The following is a 23889-nucleotide window of genomic DNA, read 5'->3' on the forward strand; positions in this document are numbered from 1 at the left end:
CAGACAAATGCAACGATCAGAGAAAAGGAATTTCTTATTTGTGCTGTTCTTGTGCTCTAGAACTTTTTTCAAAGAAAAGTGTTGTTCTTGTGCTGGTCAGAAAGTGCTGCTCTTGTGCTCTAGAATTTAAAAAACAAAAATAACAAAAATTGATCTTAAAGTCTATCTTTACTTCCTACTTGATAATTATGTAGTCTGCACAATCAAGTTGTTCAAATTTTTTAATTATATTTAGGCAAACACAGAAAGGTATACAATTATTTTTTTAACAAAACTCAAATCGATATTAACAGCAACCTAAACATATCCAAAACTTCGATTATTTGGAAACTCACCCAAGTATAATTATAGAGCACAAGAACAACACTTCATAATATTTCATATTATTTGGAAACTCCCCCAACTAGCTTCGAACTCACCCAGGTATGATTATACAAATATATTCTTCCTCTAGCCGACTGCAAGAAGAGTTTTTCTTTCATGGAAGGCTACCACAGTATTCCCCTTAGGTATTTAGTTAACAAAAAGTTATACAAAGGTAAATTTCAAATTTTTTAATTACATTCAGGCAACCTGAAACTATGGCTTTGCCAACCGAGAGAGATCCGTTCCAAAATTTTTCAACCCTGCTCAAATGAAGCCCATATGCCTATATGTGGATGAACCCATGAAGAGAACACCTCCAACCCACGAAGAGAAGGTCGATTACGCATGTAGACAAGCTCCACGAAAACGACGAAGCTCCAACCCACGATGAACAAATTGAAGAGAATCCACAAAGAAACACCAAAGAGCAACTCAGTTACGCACGCAGACAAGCTTCTCGAAGATGATGAGAACCTCCAACCCATAAAGAGAACCCACCGCTCGATCGATTATGCACGAGATGCTCCACCCACGAAGACGAAGAGAACCTCAACGAATAGAACCTCTGCATCTGTATATTTCGAGACTACACACATAAAGCGAACGTCTATTTTTGTTTTTGTTTTTTTTTTATAAATAAAATAGCAGCTGACGTAGCAGCCGACTCCGCGGCAATTGAATAAGACGACTAGCAGTTTTGATATAGGGAAACGCTTCAGACCGGTCGGGCTGTTTATACTCAAATAATAGCCCGCCAATCATCTGATGCCACGTAGGAGAAAGCTGTAAATAGCCCATAGACCGTGAAGTAGGGAATCAGAAGGCTTCAGCTTGGCATTTTCGTCTGCCCTTCCCACGATCGCGAGCCACGGGTTTTCTCCCTTCTGCCATTTGCCTCAGCCTGACGCCGACGGACGGCCAAAATCGCAGCCCGTCGCCGATTAAAGTATCTCAGCCCGACGCCGACTCAATCATCCAATCCGAAACCGACGCCGAAGTAAATCGGGGATTGAACCATTTGAGTCCGAAACCATTCACCCTTCCGAATCGGGCTGCCCTTCTCAGTCCAAAACCAGCTCAGCTACCGTTGTTCGCACTGCCTGTATATCAGTCCAATGCCGACGCAGCTTAGGATATTATTGGCCGACACAACCGGTTACCCAGAAGGAGTTATCATGGCTGACACGGTATGTGTTTGATTAAATGTCACAAAGGCCTCTGTTATGTTATATTCACATATTCCGGTTGGATTTTTGGCTAAACATTTGAAATATTTGAGATAGCTAGAAAAGAATAAACATTTGAAATATGAATTTCCATAGATACGTAAAAAGTGGCGAATATTAATATAAAAAATCTTGTTATTTCTTAGGGGTATAAAGCTCTTACTAAATCTGGATCTTCGCATGGCTTAAGCACATCATCAAACTTGGAAGATGAAGAACAATTTAGCCATGTATTGATTGATCCGTTATCACCCAGAAAAACAGGCATCCTGTCTGTAATGTTAGATAAAAAAAAAAAAAAAACTAAAGCATACTACCACTCAACTCTGGCAACATGGAAAAATTGGTTAGTAGATGGAAAGGAAACATCCTGCACCTCTTAAAAGAAAGAATTTGAAACAAGTAGACATGGGAAGTTGTTATGTATGACCCATTCTAGCCGTACCCGAAGTTTCTAAATTTGGATTCTTTTTTTTTTTTTTTTTTGAATCTTGATTTGTTTTTTGTTTTGCCCTTTTTCATTGGCCAATGATATTCCAACCATTGCGGGTTCCTATTTATAATACCAACAAATTAATGACGTTGTGATAAGTAGCTGGAAAACCACTAGGGAATATCAATTCTAAAGCCATATGTTATATAAGCAACAATCATGTGCATATATCTTCATAATTATTTATCAGAAAAATTTATTCAACTTTTTGCTAGTTATTAGATCATATATTACATTCCACTCTTTTTGAGGATTTTAATTTTTTTCTCAAACATGGTGGTGTTGAACCATGTTAGATAGATTTATAATTTGGTTGTGGTTGTTTTTTAATAAGTATTGAATTTACGATGTGGTTTTGTTTTTTTATGAAAGGAACAAAGTTATTGGGTTGATAGTGACGAAGTCGATGATGATAGTGTAGATGCACAATTTGATGTCAATGCTGAAGATGGGGTGGATGATGAGCGTAATGTGACTCTTGAAGATTGTGTGAATGTCGAAGATGGGTTGAATGTTGAAGAAGGAGTCAATCTTCAAGAACAAGTGAATGTGGAAGATTCGAGTAGTGGGGCTTTGGAGCCATTTATTGGTATGATATTTGATGATGTGGAAGACGCCCAATCATTTTACAAAGCTTATGCAAGACGGAAAGGTTTTGCAATTCGGACAAATCATACTCGATTGTCGAAAGATGACAAAAAACTTTGTGCAGTAGACTTTGTTTGCACAAGGGAAGGATTTCGACAGGTAAGTCGAAAAGAAAAAGAAAGAACAGTTCCTGAGATTGCTGAGACAGAGATTGAATGTAAAGCAATTATGGGAGTAAAAAAAGATGGTGAAAAGTGGATGGTGAACAAGTTTGTGGTTAGACATAACCACATTCTACTTACACCAAGGAGTGCTAGTTTGCTCCGCGGAAATAGAAAGGTTACTAAAGTCCAAAAAAAACTTATCATGACTTTGAATGAGTCCAGTGTACCGACAAGAAAGATTATGTCAGTGTTGAGTAAAGAATCAGGTGGTGACTTCAATGTTGGCTGTATTGGTAAGGATGTTGAAAACTACTTAGGAAACAAAAGGAGAAAAGTATTTGAAGAGGGGGATGTACAAAGGTTATATTCTTATTTTCTTGAGCGACAACTCACAGAACCTGGGTTTGTGTACTCCATGCAAGTTGATAAGGATGGGTGTATGGGAAGTTGTTTTTGGGCTGATGCGCGATCAAGAGCTGCATATCAGTATTTTGGAGATGTTGTTACATTTGATGCCACATACCTGACCAATGTGTATAAGATGCCATTTGTGCCATTTTCTGGAGTTAACCATCATCATCAGACCATAATGTTTGGTTGTGCGTTATTGGTTAATGAAACAGCTGAATCATATACATGGTTATTGAGGACATGGCAAGAGGCAATGCTTGGTAAAGCTTCTGCAACTATTATTACCGATGATGACAAGGCAATGGCGAAGGCAATTGCAGAGGTACTCCCGAATACAACTCATAGGTTATGTTTGTGGCATATTTTACAAAGGTTTCCTGAACACTTGGCCCATGTTTATAACAAATTTCCGGACTTTGGCAAAGATTTCCGTCATTGCATCCATGAGACAATTACAACTGATGAGTTCGAGCAAGAATGGGGCTGTATATTAGAGAAGTATGAACTAGAAGAAAATAATTGGTTGCAGAATCTTTATAGCCGACGGGATAAATGGGTTCCGGCTTACTTGCGTTCGACATTTTGTGCTGGCATGTCAACAACTCAAAGGAGCGAAAGCATGAACAAATTTTTTAAATATTACGTTCGTTCAAGCACTATGGTAAGTGACTTTGTGTATCAGTATGAAAAGGCAATAGATGCACGTTACTTTAAAGAAAAAGAGAAGGATGTGCGGACAAGATCTACACGGGCTATATTGAAGACACCTCTTAAAATTGAAGAGGAGGCGGCAATGGTTTATACAAGAAAGTCTTTCATGATCTTCCAAGATGAACTGTTCAATAGTTTACGGTACAAAGCTACAAAATTATCCAAAGAGGGTGAAAGAAAGACATATGTAGTGGTAATAAGTGGTAAAGAGAAACCACTTTATCATGTGACATTGGAGAATGGTGAAGAACAGACAACATGTACATGTCATCTGTGGGAGTTTATGGGGCTTCTTTGTCAGCATATCTTATGTGTTTTTGGCAAGAAATCGATGTTAGATAAATTGCCACAGCATTGGGTGAAAGAAAGATGGACTATTAATGCTAAGGCTCGACCCATTCCTAACATACCATTAATGGAAGGGCAAGTTCAGGTAGGACAAGATGATCCTATAATGAGAAAAAGCAAGTTGATGATTCAACTTTATGACATTGTTGAACTTGGCTCACAGTCAGCTGAAAAACACAATCATCTATGTATTGCATTGGAGAAGGTTCATAAAGAGTTACTTGCAATGGAAGATCATGTAGCATGTTCACAAAGAGGGGAGTCAACCAATATTATCCAAAACGAAAGAAGTCAAGTTGTATCGAATTTTTCACAAACAGTCCAGGATCCTCCAAGGGTGCCAACAAAAGGACGGCCAAAATCGTTAAGATCGAAAAACCCAAAAGAAACATAGACAACAAAGAAAAGACGTTGTAGCATTTGCAAGAATGAGGGACATGTTAAAAACAATTGTCTTTCAGTGAGGTATATTCCTGTTTAGTTGTATTTTATCAATTTATTATCATGATATGAAATTAGTTTTGTTTATGTTTTGTTGTTGTTTATGTAGGGATTTTGGGCAAGCAACTGACAACACATCGATACATTTAGAATAATTGATGGCTTCCCATGTGAAGATTTTGTGGCACTTTATTGGTTTTCGGATTTTTGTTTGAAGATTTTTGTTTGAAATTATTGTAATGGGATTTTGATAGAAGGTTTTTGCCTTTTTTCATAATTTCTTCAATTATGCCTTCGAAATGATAGCCCTTTATAGCATGTTTTGGACAACGAAAAAAAAAAAAAAAACTATACCAAAGTCGAAATACATTCCAAATTCATTCTACAATTGATCTCAGAATAAGGTCCAGAAATTTTAAAAGCATCATATATCATAGGATGTTCTCATTACATAAGAGACATTTAGTACATTTACTACAACGGCTTACATGAGTCGTAGCAGTGGCCGAGATACACTATAATTTAGCGGATTCATAAAAAGTACACTACAAGCTATTATTAAAAAAAACCATGTCAAGATTAATACTTTTAACACTCTCATGTATTTCTTCTCCAATGCTTTAAATTTGGATTCTTCGATGCGTAGACGCTCATGAAGTACCCTCTCGTGCCTCCGTTCAGCTAACTCCAATGTCATCTTACAGCAATTGTTTTGCTGACTTTGAAGATCAATCCACTCAAAAAAACCACATTGTTTATTCATCTTATAGTTTGGACAATTGAAAAATCTTCTACCAAAAGTATTTGCTTTTCCAGAAATCCGTAGCTTCGCTTGGCAGCCACAATAGCAAAGTGCAAGAATGAGAAGCAGAACTCATTTACTAAAAAGGACATAATCAAATCAACATATATTAGACAACAATTAAGAGGAATTCTAAGTTAGTAAAAAGAACTAAAAGAACTACATGAACTAAATTTAGTCAAAAGAACTAAAAGAAATAAAAGAACTAAAAGAATCACATGGGTTTAGGGCTTAGGGTTTAGGGTTTAGGGTTTTCGGTTTAGGGTTTAGGGTTTAGGGTTTAGGGTTTTCGGTTTAGGGTTTAGGGTTTTAGGGTTTAGGGTTTAGGGTTTAGGGTTTAGGGTTTATGGTTTATGGGTTTAGGGTTTAGGGTTTAGGGTTTTAGGGTTTAGGGTTTAGGGTTTAGGGGTTTAGGGGTTTATGGGGTTTATGGGGTTTCGGGTTTTGGGTTTCGGGTTTCGGGGTTTAGGGGTTTAGGGGTTAGGGGTTTAGGGGTTTAGGGTTTAGGGGTTTATGGGGTTTAGGGGATTTAGGGGTTTAGGGGTTTAGGGGTTTTTGGGGTTTAGGGTTTAGGGTTTAGGGAGGCCTTCTAAGTTGTCGGGCAAGCAAGTGATTTCTCAAAGGTTGACTAGCACTGACAAACTGTGACAAGTTTTAGATAAAATCATTAGAAATATCAAAAGGGCACTGGTAGTTGCATCAACTTTCAAAGCTAAAAAAGTATTTTGAACAAATTTTAAAACATAAGTGTGGTTGCGTACCAATACCCCAGTTTTAACAATTCCTAAGACTTCAGGAATACTTGGTGAACAAGGTGGCCAAAGAACCAAAAGATACACCAAGAATTGCAGACAAGAAAACTCCAGTGAACAATCCTATCTAGAAAAACATGCACATCAAGTCCTCAAACAGAATCTGCTCAACTAAAGGATTGCATCATACAATCAGAATCAATGGAAAAGCATTCATGACAAGCTTACCTTTAGCACAAAGAATGATTTCTAAAGCCCAACCTTCTGCTCTTTAGAACATTTTTAGGGTCACAGATTATGTATCTGCTAGCATTTTTATTTGTAACTGAATGTGGACAAATCCAACCTCTTTTCGTCATATACACAAACAGTTGGCAAGCAAGTGGACATCAAACAAAACCTATATATGTACTAGTTACTTTTACCCTTAATTACAACAAACAAATCCAGTTATTCAGAATGTAGAATGTAGATTTCCTACCAATACCATCAAACAAATCCACTCAAACTTGGGCGAGATATATTTCATTGCCATGAATACCATCAAACAAATCAAATATTTTCAGTATGTATTTTGTTTGAAACCAAAAGAATAGAAAATCATTGCTATGAATATGAAGTTAAAATCATTTAAGTAAATAACATCACCGAAAATCTTCCGAATCGCGAGGGCTGAGAAATCGATCTGAAATGGCGAGCGACGGCAGGCTGTTAATCGATCCGGTCGTGCCAACGTGAGGGATCGCTTCGTGGTTTCACAGGCTGAGATCGGAGATGAATATTGGAGAAATCACAAGCTGAGATCGCGTTAGGGCAAGGGACTCAACCACGTTCGGGAATCGCGTTAGGTTAGGGCTTCAACGTGAGGGAGGGCAGGGGACTCAACCACGTTCGGGAGAAGATTAGGGCTTCAACGTGAGGGAGGGCAGAGGGCTTCAACGTGAACGAGGAGAGGGGACTTCCACGTTCGAGAGAAGGGCTTCAGGGTGAACGAGGAGACCGGCCTCAGTTACAAATGAGGGCAGGGGGCTTCCATCAGATGCTGGTCCACGAGTTACTCGGTGGAAGTCCTACGTGGCATAAGATGATTGGCCGGCTATTATTTGAGTATAAACAGCCCGACCGGTCCTAAGGATTTTCCTTATATTATATGCCACGTGATCAGGTTGGTTCGATATCTACAAGGAAAGAGAAAATTAAATTCACGCACACTGTTTTAGTTTTTCGTTTCTTTGTGTAATATGTAGTAACTTCAGTCGTTGAACATTGTATCGCTTGATGTGACAGCAGGTAGACTTTAAAGTCCGAAGTGAAGTTGTTACATATGCGTACAACTTGAAAAAATAATGTTTAAGAAAAGCTTACTATTCTCTTACGATTTTTTTTTTTAATTTTAATTTTTATTTAATGGTTAAAAAAGTAAATACTAGTAAAATTATATATTTTTTTTAAATTTTTTTAATGTTTAAGAATGTTAAAAAAATATTTATAAGAAAATAATTAAAAAATAAAAATTTTAAAAATATTAAAATAATAAATGAGTGGTAAAATTGTGTAAACCTATCATTACCCTATCGCTTAAATTTTAGAGTAGTGACTTCACTTACCGCGAAAAATAACGGTGACACTTGGCTATGACACAAAGCCTCAAATTAAGGCATTTCAAGGCCTTCCCAATCTTACCTTTCCTCTCGTGCAAGTACGGTAAATCCCCAGAGTCCCTCCGCCCCTGCTTCCATTTTTCTTGCCCGCGCCTCGAAAAGCAGGCTTTGTCAGTATCGGCAAAGGCGAGTGCCTAACCAGACCAAACTTACGGCAACGACGAGGATTGACGATGGAGTGGGCTTTCGGTTTTCGTGGGTGGAAACAAAGTGAAGACGCTAATCCGTGTAGAATGGAGCTTGGTAGGCCATGGCACGAGCAATAATGCCAAGTTGCCTACCGTGCATCAAATATGACATCACATGGGTTATTATCAGTTGGAAGTGTGCTAAGAGTTCAAGCAAATTTGATGCAAGGATGATGCTGTTCATATTATACATATGTGTATATATATATATATATGATTTTTATTTTTGGTTTATTTCTTCTTAATAGCTTTAGTTTTGATCATTTTAAGCGACTTTTAATAATAAAATTGTATTTATATATTTAATGAAACTATTCTTCTTATATTTTAGTTTTAGTTTTTATTCACATTTTATCATTTTTTGTTGTTTCTGATTTTTTCTAATATTAAGTTCCCTATTTGATTTTTTAATCTTTTCACTGTCTAATTTTGGTTCTTTTTTATTTAATTGTTTTTAGGAAAAAAAAAAATATATAGTCTATGAGTTGTTGTTTTGTTTCTAAATTTTTAAAACAAAAATTAAATTTTTTGTCATTTAATTTATAATATAGTTGATTTTTAAAAAAATATTTTATTTTATTTTATATTTGGTAAGCTTTTCTTTATTTTAGTTTGTAATTTGAATCATTTTGATTTTTTGAAAAGGTTTTATTTGATGAGTTTTGATTTTGTTTCTAATTTCTAAGTATCTTTTTAAAAAAAAAGATTGTGTTTAAATTTCTAATTGAGTTCATTTTTTAAATTTTATTTCTTTATTTTATATATATTCAACATTTTGTATTGACATGGCATGCTAATAGTACTACATATGTGACACGTACGTTCCGATTCGTGATTAGTCATGATGTGATCATGAGTAAGTGCTACATCTTTAATTTTTCAATAACGAATTAATGAAATCTAAATAGAGATCTCATTAGGATATATGAGTATTTCGTGAAGGCTTTTTTAAAAAAAATTTCAACCCTAAGGACCATGAATCTATGAGTAATGTTAAGACAAAAAATCATGGCTCAAGCACCTCCAATACACACACAAGGAAAGACCTGTTGTCCACTGCATAATGCTCTGCCTTTGTACTCACTAGTTGGAAGAATATTCAAGAAGGAAAATGCACTTCCAACAAAACAATGATGTGGCTAAATCTTATTGTAACACCTGGCTGATTTTACTTTATAAATACTTGTACACTGTAGTGAAATATATTGAAAAATATATAGAGATGAGCCTTTACATTAAAATACAAAATTGTTCTTTCAAGACCTTTTATCAAACACTTGTTATGGTTGCTAGTATCATTCTTCAATATGGTATCTAGAGACGGTTAAAGGCCAACGCCTTCAGCCCTCCTGTGCTCCTTCTTTCGTTGGTTCTTGATCGTCTTCCATGGCGTCTCCAGGACTCAACACAGACACTCCCACCCCTAACTCAAGTGTCTCGAATACCACCTCTCCCAATAATGCCATTGTCACGGCAGCCAACCACTCTATTACTATCAATCTTTCTGGTGATAACTATCCCCTTTGGAAAGCTCAAATAGTACCTCTCTTAGTAGGACATCAACTTGAATCTTATGTTGATGGTACCTTCCCTCCCCCCTCCCCTCCCGCAACCATTAATGGCTCTATGAACCTCGAATATTGTCGATGGGTGTTTCAAGACCAGTTAATTGTTTCTGGCCTCACTAGCTCTCTCTATCCTATGGTCCTTTCCCAGGTTCTTCAGTGTCGCCCTTCCCATGAAATATGGTCGGCACTTGAAAACATCTATGCTGCCCAATCCTCAGCTCACATTCTTCAAACCCATTATTCACTAGCTACCTTGAAGAAGGGTTCTGAATCAATCACCGATTACTACCATAAAGCCCAATCTCTCTCAGCTTCTCTTAGTGCTGCTGGAGAACCTTTATCTCAAGCACAATTTATTGTTTACCTTCTGGCGGGATTGGGGACTGAATATGAATCTGTCATCTCCTCAATCACCACTCAGCCCGAGCCTCTCACAGCCCACCAGATTTTTGGTTACCTTCTAAACCATGAAGCTCATATGGTTCATCAAAATCAATCTCTACTCTCTCTCTTAGTCCCATTTCAGCAAATGCCACTTTTCGAGCCCCTGGTGTTCCTCAACGAGGCTGACATTCATCTTTTCATGGAGGAAGACGTGGTAGAGGCCGTGGGCCTCATCAAGCCGAATCTAATCAAATAGGCCTCTTTCCCTGTCCTGACTTTACTAAATCCACGTGTCAAATATGTCACAAAGTGGGCCATACCACTGTCACTTGCTACCATCATCTAAATCAGTCTTACCAAGCTCCCCTTCTTCCCTCTCTTACAGCCAATTTCACTTCCCTACCATCTCCCGAATCCCCATCAAATTATTGGTTTCCTGATACGACTGCTGCAAATCATTTCACATCAAATTTTGCAAACCTCAACTTAGATTCTATGCCTTATCAAGGCCTTGAACAAGTTAGCATTGGAGATGGCACAACTCTTCCTATACAACACACTGGCTCAATACACTTTAACACTTCTTCCGACAAATATCTTCTTACTCAACTTCTGCATGTTCCTTCAATCACAAAAAATTTGCTCTCTGTTCATCAATTTTGTGTTGATAATCCTGTATATTTTGAGTTTTACTCCACTTGTTTTCTTGTGAAGGATTTACAAACCAAGGAGGTGCTACTTCAAAGACCAGTTAAGAATGGGCTCTATGTCCTTCCTATGCCCAACACCATTCCTTCGTCACAATCAACTCCTTGTGCTTTTCTTGGTGAACGTACTTCCAGTCAACACTGGCATGCCCGTCTTGGTCACCCGTCCTCCTGGATCACAGCTTTCACTCTTCGGCATTTTCAACTTCCTGTAGCAAATAAGACACCTATATCCATCTGTTCAGCTTGTTCACAAGCTAAAGCTCATGCGTTACTACATATGTCATCTCCTTCTAGGTCTTATAAACCTTTTGAACTTCGTTTTTTAGACGTTTGGAGACCTGCACCTATGCTCTCCTCAAATGGTTTTCATTTTTACTTTTCCATTGTAGATGACTTTTCTAAATTTACTTGGTTATTTCCTCTTCAAACAAAGTCTAACATTTCCAATATTTTTGTTGCTTTCTTACGCTTTGTTTCAAATACATTTTCCACTAATATCATATCGATGCAATCTGATTGGGGTGGTGAATTTCGTCCTTTTACTCAAATTCTCACCTCCTATGGTATTTCTCATCATCTTACGTGCCCTTATTCACATGCCCAAAATGGCACTGTTGAAAGGCGTCATAGACATATAGTAGAAACTAGGCTCTCATTACTTGTTTATGCCTCAGTTTCACATAAATACTAGTCTGAAGCTTTTCAGACTTCTATGTATTTAATAAACCTTATGCTCACATCTATTCTTGGTAATAAATCAACTTTTGAAACTTTATTTAAAAAAATTCCAGATTACAATCTTCGACCATTCAATCACCATGAAATAGACTTTCGTTCACAACTCTGTGTTTTCATGGGCTATAGCCCCGATCATAAATGATATCGGTGTCTTCATTTGCCTATGGGTCTCACATATATCTCCCGAGATGTTGTCTTTGATGAAACACATCAACCCTTTCTATCTCAAGCCCATTCGGACTCCTCTCTAAGGTCTGCTACATCCTTGCCTAGCCCAAATACATCTCAACCCAAGCTGGCCCAACCCACCTCCTTAAACCTGCCAAACACTATGCCCGTGTCAGTCACACTAGCTCAACACTTCAGCCCATCTACAACTTAGCCCTCAAGTCCAACTCAATCACCCGTAAGCGTCCTGCCCATTTCCCTCGAACAACCCAATTCAACACATCTCGTAAGCTCATCGACGCCTCAATCTGACCCGGTCCATCACACACCTTAACATAACATTTTCCCTTCTGAAATCTCCAACCCTAATACGTAGCCGCCAGACTCACCTTCTTCCCAACCTTCAAACCCTAACCCGTTGGGACCTCCATCTCTTCCTTCTTCTTCATCAATCGGTGCCTCTCTCTCTCTCATCACCCTATGATCACAAGAACCAAAACACAAACCACTCGCCCTCTCATCCGAACCAACGGCACCATACCGTGGCCACCTAAACCTTCCATCTCCCTTACCACGTCCTCTATTGCCATCCCAAAAGAACTTTCAAATTTCACTAAAGCTTCTCGATTTCTGGAATGGAGAGCAACAATGAATGATGAATTTGCTGCTCTTCTTAAAAACAAACATGGGACCTTGTTCCATTCTCTCCCTCACTCAATATTTTAGGCTCAAAATGGGTCCTAAAATCCAAGAGACGGGCTTATGGCTCCCTTGAACGCCGTTAGGCTCGCCTTGTGGCCAAGGGATTTCACCAACAGCCCGGATTGGATTACGATGAAACCTTTAGTCCAGTTGTAAAACCGGTCACCATTTGTCTCATCATTTCTCTTGCAGTTACTCACAAATGGCATCTACACCAAATGGACATTCAGAACGCATTCTTATATGGTGACCTTGAAGATGATGTACACATGCAGCAACCTTCAGGGTTTGTCAACCCAGATCTCCCTCAACATGTTTGTAAGTTGAAAAAGTCGATCTATGGCTTGAAACAAGCCCCTCAGGCTTGGTTTTCCAAGCTCACAGATCAACAACTTCATTTCAGTTTCACTGGATCCAAGTCTGATAGTTCACTGTTTATTTTTAGAAATAACTCTGATTGTGTTTATGCGTTGATATATATTGATGACATTGTTGTTACGAGTTCAAATCCAACTTTAATAACTCAGCTTATTAATGCTCTGCGTGCTTACTTTCCAGTAAAAGATCTTGGATCCCTACATTATTTTTTGGGCATAGAAGTTTCAAATACTAACTCTGGTATTTTTCTTTCCCAATCTAAATATGTGTCTGATCTTCTCCTTAAAACAAATATGTATCAATCTAAATCTGTGTCAACTCCACTTTCGGCCTCTGAAAAATTGACTAACTTGGATGGACTTGCCTTTGAGGATCCTCACATGTATCGTAGTATTGTAGAAAGTCTGCAATATTTGACATTTACTTGGCTAGATATTGCATTTGCCGTCAATAAGGTGTGTCAATTCATGCATTATCCGTGGCTGCCTCACTGGTAAGCCGTCAAATGCATTCTTCGATTCTCAACTTCACTAAACATCTTGGTCTATATTTCTGCATAAACTCACCTATTAAGTTGTGTGCATTCTCTGATGCTGATTGGGCCGAGTGCCCTGATACCGTAAATCTACTGGGGGGTTTTGCATTTATCTTGGGTCTCACTTGATCTCTTGGGGGTCTAAGAAACAGCCCACTATAGCTCGGTCTTCCACTGAAGCTGAGTATAAAGTTGTGGCTAATGCTACTTGTGAAGTCTTATGGCTTCAATCTCTATTACAAGAACTTGGAATTTTTCTGGTTGAAGTACCCACATTATGGTGTGACAATCTAGGAGCTATTTATCTCTCTGTAAATCCTGTGTTACATGCTCGCACTAAGCTTGTCAAGCTTGACTATCACTTTGTCTAGAGAGGGTGGCTGTCAAAACACTCCAAGTCTCATTCATTCTAAGGAAAGATAAACTTGCTGACATTTTTACTAAATCATTGTTTTTAGCTCGTTTCTCACAATTCCGATAAAGTCTCACTCTCACTCAAGTGCCACTTGAATCGTGGGGGGATGTTAAGACAAAAAACCATGACTCAAGTACCTCCAATACGCACACAAGGAAAGACCTGTTGTCCATTGCATAATGTTCTGCCTTTGTACTCATCAGCTGGAAGAATATTCAAGAAGGAAAATGCACCTCCAACAGAACAATAAAGTGGCTAAATCTCATTGTAACACCTAGCTGATTTTATTATATAAATACGTATACACTGTAGTGAAATATATTGAAAAATATACAGAGATGAGCCTTTACATGAAAATACAAAACTGTTCTTTCAAGACCTTTTATCAAACACTTGCTATGGTTGCTAGTATCATTCTTCAATAGATAATATATATTTCATATTTTAAAGAGTGACCATTCTTCACGAAATATATATATATATATATATATATATATATATATGTCATAAAAAAAATCCAACTAAAAAACAAAGGCTCTATTCCATGAAATAAAACATGTGTCTTAATAATAAGTGCAAATTAATACAGAAATAATTCAATTGGGCCGCCTTATAAGAATATTCGTGAGATCGAGCTAACCATCATTTAATTTTTTCGGTTATATATAAGCCACGTTTTCTATTCCTTAATTTTTCCTATTTATCACGGCAAGTTGTTTTAAAAAAATGTACAAAATCATGAACTTCTTTGAATTTCATGTTTTCTTTTGTTTTTTCTTTTTTCTTTTTTTATAACCAAACGAACGAACCCTTCTCTATATATCGCAATTTAATATGAGCTTAATATTTATTTATTTATTTATTTTGGGTTTATTGTGCCTTAATTAAGAAGATCACTTTCTACATCATAAATTAGTTTTTCTTTCATCTCCCATAAAGAGATAAAAGAAAATAATATAAATATATATATAATTATGAATATAATTACCAGAGAATATTAATCTTGAAGCATCTATTTATGTATTTTTCTTTCTTTATGTATGAGTTGAATTAGGTAGTGTTTTGCTAGCAAAGACCGATACTAGGGAAGCATTGGATTAAAACTAATATTGTTAATGTATTGACATAACTTCATGTGATAACGACACGTCAATTTGTAAGCTGTTTAATTTTGAAAAACCTAATTCATGTAATTAAAATATTTATCTACAAAATATTAGTCATGAACATAATACATGCCTGCTTGATCTTGAAAGGGGTCCAAAACATTTGTCGATCCTGATCATATTTGCGTTATAGTAAATAAAAATTAACTCAGCAGTGATTAAAAGGGTAAGTAGGAGCACGAGTTCATGATGTTGAGAGCAATGCTATGCTTCATCTTCAATTATATTATTCTCATGAGCTATATCGATTGATATAGTTCATTTTTAAGTAGTTTTTTATGCCATAATTAATATGAATAAGGGATCTTTTTAATTAAAAAGTAATTTCATCTCATTTTATTATTATAATTTTTTTAAATTCTTACAAAAAATATAATAAATAATTCAACTTTTTTACATTTCAATTTAATTTTTTTAAATTTCAAAATAATAATTATATTAAAAATAATATTTTTTTTAACTTTTATCTAAAATTATTTTATTATCTAATGAATCTAAAAAATTATTTTGACACGACACATAAAGAGTAATTACGTACTTTGATTGATGAATCATGAAGGACATTCGACCTAGTACTATTGATATTGACGTCTCACCATTCATACTGCATGATGAGTTCTTAATTACTTCTTCTTTTTTCTATTTTTTGTGCACATTTTTAAGGAAAATGCTTGAAACCCACTTTGGGTTCCTGTTGAATGATCCGCTTGACGTGTAAAGTACACCTATATTCTAATTTTTATTTTATTTTTTTCTTCTTTAATTATTTAAGAGTTTTATTACATATAAATAAAATTATATACTAATCTATATTAAATACTGATTTTTTTATATTTAAAATTTAAATTATCATTATTTTTAATAAAATTTACTTTTTAATCAACCATATTATATTAATGTACATATTAATATTTAATTATGCTTACAATTAAATTTTTTCCTAACTTAAAAGCTTGTACTCTGACTTTTATTTCTTTTTTTTTTTTTTTTTATCTCCATTCACTTGCTAACAGCGTGTTCGATCCCCTCCCCTCCTATCCATTTTCCCTACCTTGCATGACTACCCCACCCATCCCCTCCATCTCCCCGACCTCCAGCTCTGACAACCAGTTCCAAGCACTACTGCTACATTTCCGACCGTCTCCCCTCCCATCACCCAGTTCGGCTACTTCAAAGTACTTGGAAAAATCTACAATTTTTTTATTTTTTGTCATTGTTTTCAAAACAATTTTACTTTGTTTCCAAAACAATCACAAACAAATCCCAAACAAATTCCAAAATAAATTCCAGAAACAAAGAGATATCCACAAATCGCAAGCATTTGAACCCACAAATCGCAAAACCTACAAATCCTTGATCTTCTTCTTAGTGATCTCGGAGACGAGTTTGGCCTTGACAATGATGAGTTGGTTCTCTGCCTTGATAAATAACGACAGGCTGGTTCTTGGACAACAATGGGCTAGTTTGGCCTTTGAAGAAGCTGAACTAAGTAAGGGGAGGGGAGACGGTCTGAGCATTTTCCTGGGTTGTCAGAGCTGGAGGTCAGGGAGATCGAGGGGATGGGTGGGGTAGTCATGTGGGGCAGGGAAAATGGATAGGGGGAGAGGGTAACAAAGTAACAAACACTCTCTAAGCATTTGAAGGAGAAAAAAAAAAAAAAAAAGTAAAAGTAAAAGTCAGAATACACAATGTAAGCAATTGAAGGGGAGAGAGAGGGGAAAAAAATAAGGAAAAGATTTAAAAAAAAAAAAAAAAAAAAGTCAAAATACAGGTGTACTTTACATGTGAAGCGAGATCATTCAATGGGAATCCAAAACGGACGGATTCCCTAGCATTTTCCCATTTTTAATTAGGGTGGATCTTTTGACAGATAACGAGATGGATGTTTAACTAATGTAGCAGACATTTTTGACCTTGAAATGAATATAAAAGAAAATTATATAAATGACGGCGTAAGTACGTTAAACTTATTCATATTTTACTAGTCGTTTTGTTTGAGAATTTAAAACGTCCGTCTATTACAATGATCTCATTGCATTGTGATCAACACAAGTCATAAAAATAATGATGACGATAAACTTGGTGCATGCATTTAATTCATTGCATGACTTTGGTGCCTTTAATCTTATTTGTTAGATACAACCTCTCACCAATTCACCCATTCTTAATTTCTTCCATCTCTTTAATCTCCATTAAACTATATATATAATTTTGTGATGCCTGCAGCAGCCTGCTGTTCTTCGTGTCATGGTCTTGCCGGGACTGTACATCACTTTGCCGGTCCTAAATCGGGGGAACCATGAACAAGTCATTTGTATTTGTGTGTGTGTGTTTTTTTTCCCATTCACTCTCTTTGTTTGGATGGTAAGGTGTTTTTATGTTTTATTGGATATTTTTAGATATTTATTTCTTAAATATCACTTAAAAATAAAATATTTTTAATTTTTAATTTTTAATTTTTTATCTAATTATTACAATTTTTTAAAACTAAAAAAAAAACACAAAAATAATATAATTTTTTCAAATTTTAAAATAAAAATAATATTATAATATTTTTATTTAATTTTTTCTCTCTTTTTCCAAAATCTCATAAAATGTCTTAACTAAAACTATTTTATTACTACATTTACAAATTCTAAGTATCAAAACAAGCCATTAGTTTCTGTTCAAACTCAAATTAGAATTTAAAGTAAGAGAAAAATAGACATATATTGTAAATTAAGTTTTACAACATTAATTTATAACTATTAAAGTAAATTTCTCAAATACTATTAAATATTTCAGAAATATTGTCAACCCCACTTTCTATAGCTATCAATTGGCCCTAAAGGGTAAAGTTTAGACGGAAACTTGTGACAAGTTTCTACCCATTTTAATGATATGCTTATAACAATATTTCTAAATAAAAGGTTTTAGTAATATTTGTAATGCAATAGCGTACCATTGCATTGGTCTATGTCAAAATAATTAATCTATTATTTTAATAAAATAATACCATCACATTGATCGGAATATTTAAATTATATTTATATTATGGGAAAACTTGGAATTCCTAATATTTTTTCAAACCCACGCGGTGACCACGAGTCTAGGTTTGTTAATCAAACATCTACAACAATGACCGAGGCTGATAGGCCAGGGTGGTTTGTGACCAATTAAACGTGGAACTAGTTGACCTGATAACGTATTCAATTCCAAAGTGGACCATTTTTTTAATAACTTTCTAGTTAGGGGGTTGGCCGACTTTTTTTAATAAGTTTTTTATATGAGTGGTGACCATTTCATGACATGGTAGCGAATCAAAAGTTTTGAATTCCATTTTTGATTTTATAATCTATTATATTTAATTAAATATTTTACGTGTTGAACTACTTATTAGACGATAGTTTGGCCTGTATGTGATGGGTATGATAAGAATATAATACAATTAATTAAATCTGTATTTTCTCATCAACTTAACTTTTGGAGACAAATACTAATTTCACAAACTGGCGTGATTTGATATGATACGTACGTTAAATTATATAGCTATTTTTATTTTGAAGTATATAAATCTAACGTATCTTATGAAATCATATTAATTTATGAGTTTACTTATATAGAATATATTCCAAATTAGATTATCTAATTTTAAGGTAAAGATAGACAAATCATGGACACCATATCATATTTGTTCATGTTTAATGGTTTTTTTTAATTGTTTTAATTGAATCATCTTATTGGTTCAAATGATCTAGAAGATCATCTTAATCTGCAATTTAAGAAGATAGATCGTCCTAATTACACCTTCACAAGGAAAAAGAAAAAGGAAGAATTCATTTCTTGATCTATACGTACATAAGTTTGGCGTTTAACACACTACTACTTACGGCGAAATTAATCGATAATATTAATAAAAAATTAAAACATCTGTATTTTTTTTATATAAGTTGATGTGTTAGGCTTTCACATAACAATGTGTTCAGTGTGTTAATAAATAAGCTTACAAATATAAAAAATTATTAGACTTATTTGTTACCATGACAGTGTGGATGAGGCAGTTTTAATTTTCCATTAAAATTACTTATATAAATACTATTTTTAATAACATGTTGTCTTATGTAAAGTCTTTGCACCGCATATCATTTACGTAACATGAATTGATTTGTAATATTTAAATTTTAAAATTTATTTTTTAAAATAAATTATACCTAATAAATTAAATGAGACGTAAATATTTTAAAATAGAATTGGGTTCGTTTGGATAGTGAGATGAGATGAGTTAAGATAGTTTGTGAATAGTAATAAGATTTTTGAGTTAAGATGAAATATGATGGTATTTTAAAATTATGTGTTTGGATTAAGAAGTAAGAAGAGATGATATAGTTTTAGATTTGAAAATGGTTTTAAAATAACTATTTAAATAAAAGAGTGTCTTGTTACTCGACAAATGCATTGATTGTTCACGTTATGACCGAATTGTCCGGCCAAGCACACTATATATATGCCTGTTTTGAGCTGCAAGGTGAACAAACCAAGTCATTAAGAGAGAGAACGGTGGAAGACAAAAGAAGACTCCGGCCATGGAGGTGCTCCAGTTTGATCCAGCAAAGATATTCGTTTCCCTTGCATTGCTTGGTTTTACCGGACTGTTGGTACGCCTGTATAATGCGCTGGTGGTGAAGCCAGAGAGGCTTCGATCTGCGCTGAGGAAGCAAGGCATCACCGGACCACCGCCAACTTTGCTACTCGGAAATATCAGGGAGATAAAGAAGGCCAGATCCAGTACCTCAGTTAAAGTCGCTCCCGCCGGTGAAAGCCCCGTTTCCCACAACTGTGCTTCTCTCCTCTTTCCCTTCTTCGAGCAATGGAGGAAAACATATGGTACGTTTAAACTCAAAACTAAATTAATATTCTTGCTTGGGACAGAAAGCTCATCGACTTTGTTATAACTAAATTAATTATTTTGTGTGTTTAATCTAAACAGGAAATGTATTTGTGTTTTCCCTCGGCAACACACAAATATTATTCATAAACAAAGCAGACATCGTGAGAGAGATAACCACATGCACATCCTTGGATTTGGGGAAGCCATCATATCAGCAAAAAGAACGTGGTGTTTTGCTTGGTCAGGGAATTCTCACTTCAAATGGGGCTATCTGGGCCCATCAGAGGAAAGTTCTTGCTCCCGAATTGTACATGGAGAAAGTTAAGGTACAGATTATTTTAGCCAACAAATCCTAGCTAGCTGGTTGATATACGTAAAATATTTGATGATCTTAAAACCCATGTAGGGAATGATAAACTTAATTACCGAGTCTACAATCACTCTGCTAAACTCATGGACGAGTAGGATCGAGACTGAGGGTGGAACCGCAGACATACACATCGACGAGTACCTGAGAAGTTTCTCTGGTGATGTGATCTCAAGAGCCTGTTTTGGCAGCAACTATGCCCAAGGGGAAAAGATTTTCCTAAAACTACGAGTTCTGCAGGAGGCACTTTCCAAGAAAATTTTATACACTGGGATACCTGGGATGAGGTACTGTGCGCATTCTTCCTAGAAATTAGTAACCAAAATCAATGTCCTTAACTACAATATTTCGTTCAATTACATAATTAAACGATACAAAAGCCTTCCTCTAGTTTTATCCTGAAAAATTGACTCACTTCAGTGTACGTATGTAAATGTTATCAGGTACCTTCCCACGAAAAGCAATAGGGAATCATGGGAGTTAGAAAAGGAAGTCCGCAGTTTGATACTGCAGGTAGTAAAGGAGAGGGAGAAAGCCTCGCATGAGAAGGATTTACTGCAGATGGTCCTTGAGGGAGCTAAGAACAGTGACCTGAGCAAAGAGTCTACTGAAAGATTCATTGTTGACAACTGCAAGAACATATACTTGGCTGGGTACGAGACCACTGCAGTTTCTGCCACATGGTGCCTCATGCTTTTAGCTTCAAATCAAGAATGGCAAGACCGTGTCCGTGCTGAGGTTCTCGACATCTGCCGAGGTGGTAACCCTGATGCTGATATGCTTCGTAAGATGAAACAGGTATCCTAAACAATTTTAGTATTAATGTGTGTCCGGACCCTTACAAATCTATAAGCATAGAGTAAAGATCATGTATTAACTTCTAAACACAATTGAATCTGCATCCTCCTGCAGCTAACGATGGTGATTCATGAATCTTTGCGTCTGTATCCACCTGTTCCTGTGGTGTCTAGGGAGGCCTTGAAGGACATGAAATTCGGAGACATTGATATCCCAAAGGGTGTCAACCTTTGGACCCTGGTGCTGACATCGCATACAGATCCAGAAATATGGGGACCGGATGCCTACAAGTTCAACCCAGAAAGATTTGCAAATGGAATTACAGGTGCTTGCAGTCTTCCACACTTGTACATGCCATTTGGAGTTGGGCCCCGCGTGTGTCTTGGACAGAACTTGGCCATGGTCGAACTCAAGATACTGATAGCATTACTTGTGTCAAACTTCTCCTTCTCCCTCTCCCCAAAGTACAGCCACACACCTGCACTTGGGTTGGTGATAGAGCCTGAACATGGAGTTGACCTCTGGGTGCAGAAATTGTGAGCTATGCCTCGTGATACAAGCTGGAAGTAGAAAATAAGATTCACGTACCAGTTTTTTTTGTTTTTTCTTTTTCCTGTGTGATAGTAACTTAAATATTCTCTCGTTGAAAATTGGCTTGCCTGTTGTCACTGCAGTAAGATCTTTTTATCTCTTCTTTCTGTACTCCTAGCTAGCTAGCTAGGTGCTTGTAAGATGTATATGCCCACGAGGTACTGAATATATACGAATAATGAATATTGGACTCATTGATCTTGATCATCACCACATAATTACAAAAAGAGGGTCTTCTTTGCATGCATCACGGGAATGTTCTGATAATTTTGGTCATGAATCACGGCAATATTGAATATTGATTTTTATGAATCTGGAATAGCTATATATATACATATATAGTTGCCGCAATTTCTACTCCCCCCACCGCGCTAGTCATTTTTTAAAAGAGTGGAAATTAGGAAAATTTTGGTCATGTTCAACCAAATCATCTTTTCCCACCGAAAATGATCTCTTTTCTTTCCTTCAAATTGGATTGCGATGGAAGTTTGAATTCAGTTTTGGAGCTTATAAGGTGAAGATAAGGTTTCTGTGAACGGAATTCACGAACCCAAGTTCCATGCAATTGCTAGCTGAAATGTACAACAATATGTTTGTTTGTTTGTTGTGACATTGCCTTATTAAAACGACATTAATGTACGTACGTAATAATTAAGTAGTCCCGACTACAATAATATAAGCACTAGTTACGAGGTCATGCACCACGTGACGAAGAAAATAATATTAAAACGACATTAATTATAATATTAATGCATGGTTGTTTATTTTGTTTTGTTTTCATGTGTTTTCAAGCTGTAAGTTGATTATATTAATAGATCATCGATAAAAAGAGGATGCCGTTCTTCCCCTTATGAAAATTTAGCAGACATTGTGATATTATCTTTGACCAAGGAAATAGAATCATAGAAAGTCTTGGTCCCATGCATTACAACAACAAATTAACAAATTCCAACGAATGAGTTTGTCATTTTCGTATAACTACAAATGTTGGCTGGGAGAAAAATGTTACAACACTTACTATTTCTCATATGATCGATTATAGGTCATACTTTTGGTTGATCGTACGTGGCCGGTCAATTCTCAATTCTTGGACTTAGACCTTTCCAAAACAACGAGATAAATTACTAAATTTATTGATCTTTAGCTGCTTACTTGAAGTAATTCAAATTTGTAATTGTTTCTTTTGTCATGGACAAACAGAAAATAAAAGTACCAACGCAACTGGCAGAACCCAACAAATACTCCATTAATTAATATAGATCACTAGTATGGTACGTACTTATATAAACATGAATTAAGGAATGGACCGTAAAGCTAGCTAGCTAGTCCCTTATTATTATTATTTGGTTTGAAACTAATAAAACGTACCTCATACTTAGGCCTGCAACCCGGCCTAGTACAGTGAGGTTTGGGCCCAACCCGATGTGGAAGAAGTCCATTTTAGAGTCCAAGTAAATCTGACCAACCCGACCAAAATAAAATTGGGTCCTACTACAATAGGAACCCATTTCTTTATCTTTACTCAATGTTAGAAATCATTTTCTCTTTTGTTTTTTCATGAGCAAAACAATTAAAACCACAACAGACCATATTCCACAACAAGAACCCATTTCATTTTTCTTTACTCAACATCAGGATTCATTTTTTCCTTCATTTTTTCATGAGCGAAACAACAAAATCACAACAAATTCTATTCAAGTACGGGGAAAAAATCCCCGTAGGTGTATTTGAAAACGTTGATATCTCTTTGCAACACCTTACGGAGCACGTCGGTTTATTCTTCTTCTTGGAGTCACAGTTTCCTGACTTATCATGCCTCTCCAACATCACCTTCTCGTTCTCTCCATCACGCCCCGTTGTCTCAATCAACATCGAACAATTCTCACAAACGACAACCACAACCTTTCTATTGTTGTGGTCAGACTTGAAAGTGTCCTTTTCGAAGACAAGGCCAATGGAGTAGACAAAGACGGGCATGAGGGCCTTGAGCGTCTGGATGAAGGAGACAAAGACGCAGACCTAATGTAGAGGCGGGCTCCTTCACGACTTGAAGACCAGACAAGGAGGAAGGAGATGGAGGAGCAGAAGGCCATATGAATCATGGTGAGTGAAATTGGGAAGGGCCAATTGTAGAGCTTGCAATCCAAGATGTAGTACTTGTTGTAGACAATGACTGAGAAGCTCAGGAAAATCCAAATCATCACGTATAGGTACGAGAGAATAGCTTTTCTCATGACGCCATCAGAGAGTATGGTTTGAGAGCTTAGGCAGTTAGGGTTGCAGAAGTGAAGATAAGTATGCTTACAAACGGACGGGTTGAAACAAAATGCAAACCTGTTAACTAGTCAGGT

At 36.2% G+C, this 23889-nt stretch overlaps 2 protein-coding genes across 2 annotated transcripts; both read left to right on the top strand.

The window, feature by feature from the left end:
• Nucleotides 1–1481: 1481 nt before the first annotated feature.
• On the top strand, nt 1482–4701 carry LOC122293517 (protein FAR1-RELATED SEQUENCE 5-like). Its single transcript, XM_043102089.1, has 3 exons — nt 1482–1553; nt 1739–1867; nt 2458–4701. The coding sequence occupies exons 1-3, from the start codon at nt 1482–1484 to the stop codon at nt 4699–4701; spliced, it is 2445 nt and encodes an 814-aa protein (XP_042958023.1).
• A 14711-nt stretch (nt 4702–19412) lies between these two features.
• LOC122294768 (cytochrome P450 714C2-like) lies at nt 19413–21732 on the top strand. The gene is made up of 5 exons (XM_043103704.1): nt 19413–19778; nt 19882–20108; nt 20189–20436; nt 20593–20947; nt 21062–21732. Exons 1-5 carry the CDS (start codon nt 19478–19480, stop codon nt 21485–21487), a joined length of 1557 nt encoding a protein of 518 aa, XP_042959638.1. The 5' UTR covers nt 19413–19477; the 3' UTR covers nt 21488–21732.
• Nucleotides 21733–23889: the final 2157 nt, after the last annotated feature.

Source organism: Carya illinoinensis, chromosome 14 (genome assembly GCF_018687715.1).
Source record: "Carya illinoinensis cultivar Pawnee chromosome 14, C.illinoinensisPawnee_v1, whole genome shotgun sequence".
NCBI lineage: Eukaryota > Viridiplantae > Streptophyta > Magnoliopsida > Fagales > Juglandaceae > Carya > Carya illinoinensis.

Excerpts from the sequence above, each read along its gene's own strand:
- LOC122293517 (XM_043102089.1), top strand. The coding sequence starts at position 1,482 with ATGCCGACGCAGCTTAGGATATTATTGGCCGACACAACCGGTTACCCA. Across the intron at positions 1,554-1,738 it reads GAGTTATCATGGCTGACACG|GGGTATAAAGCTCTTACTAA; the intron begins GTATGTGTTTGA and ends GTTATTTCTTAG. Across the intron at positions 1,868-2,457 it reads GAAAAACAGGCATCCTGTCT|GAACAAAGTTATTGGGTTGA; the intron begins GTAATGTTAGAT and ends TTTTTATGAAAG.
- LOC122294768 (XM_043103704.1), top strand. The coding sequence starts at position 19,478 with ATGGAGGTGCTCCAGTTTGATCCAGCAAAGATATTCGTTTCCCTTGCA. Across the intron at positions 20,109-20,188 it reads TGTACATGGAGAAAGTTAAG|GGAATGATAAACTTAATTAC; the intron begins GTACAGATTATT and ends AAACCCATGTAG. Across the intron at positions 20,948-21,061 it reads TGCTTCGTAAGATGAAACAG|CTAACGATGGTGATTCATGA; the intron begins GTATCCTAAACA and ends ATCCTCCTGCAG.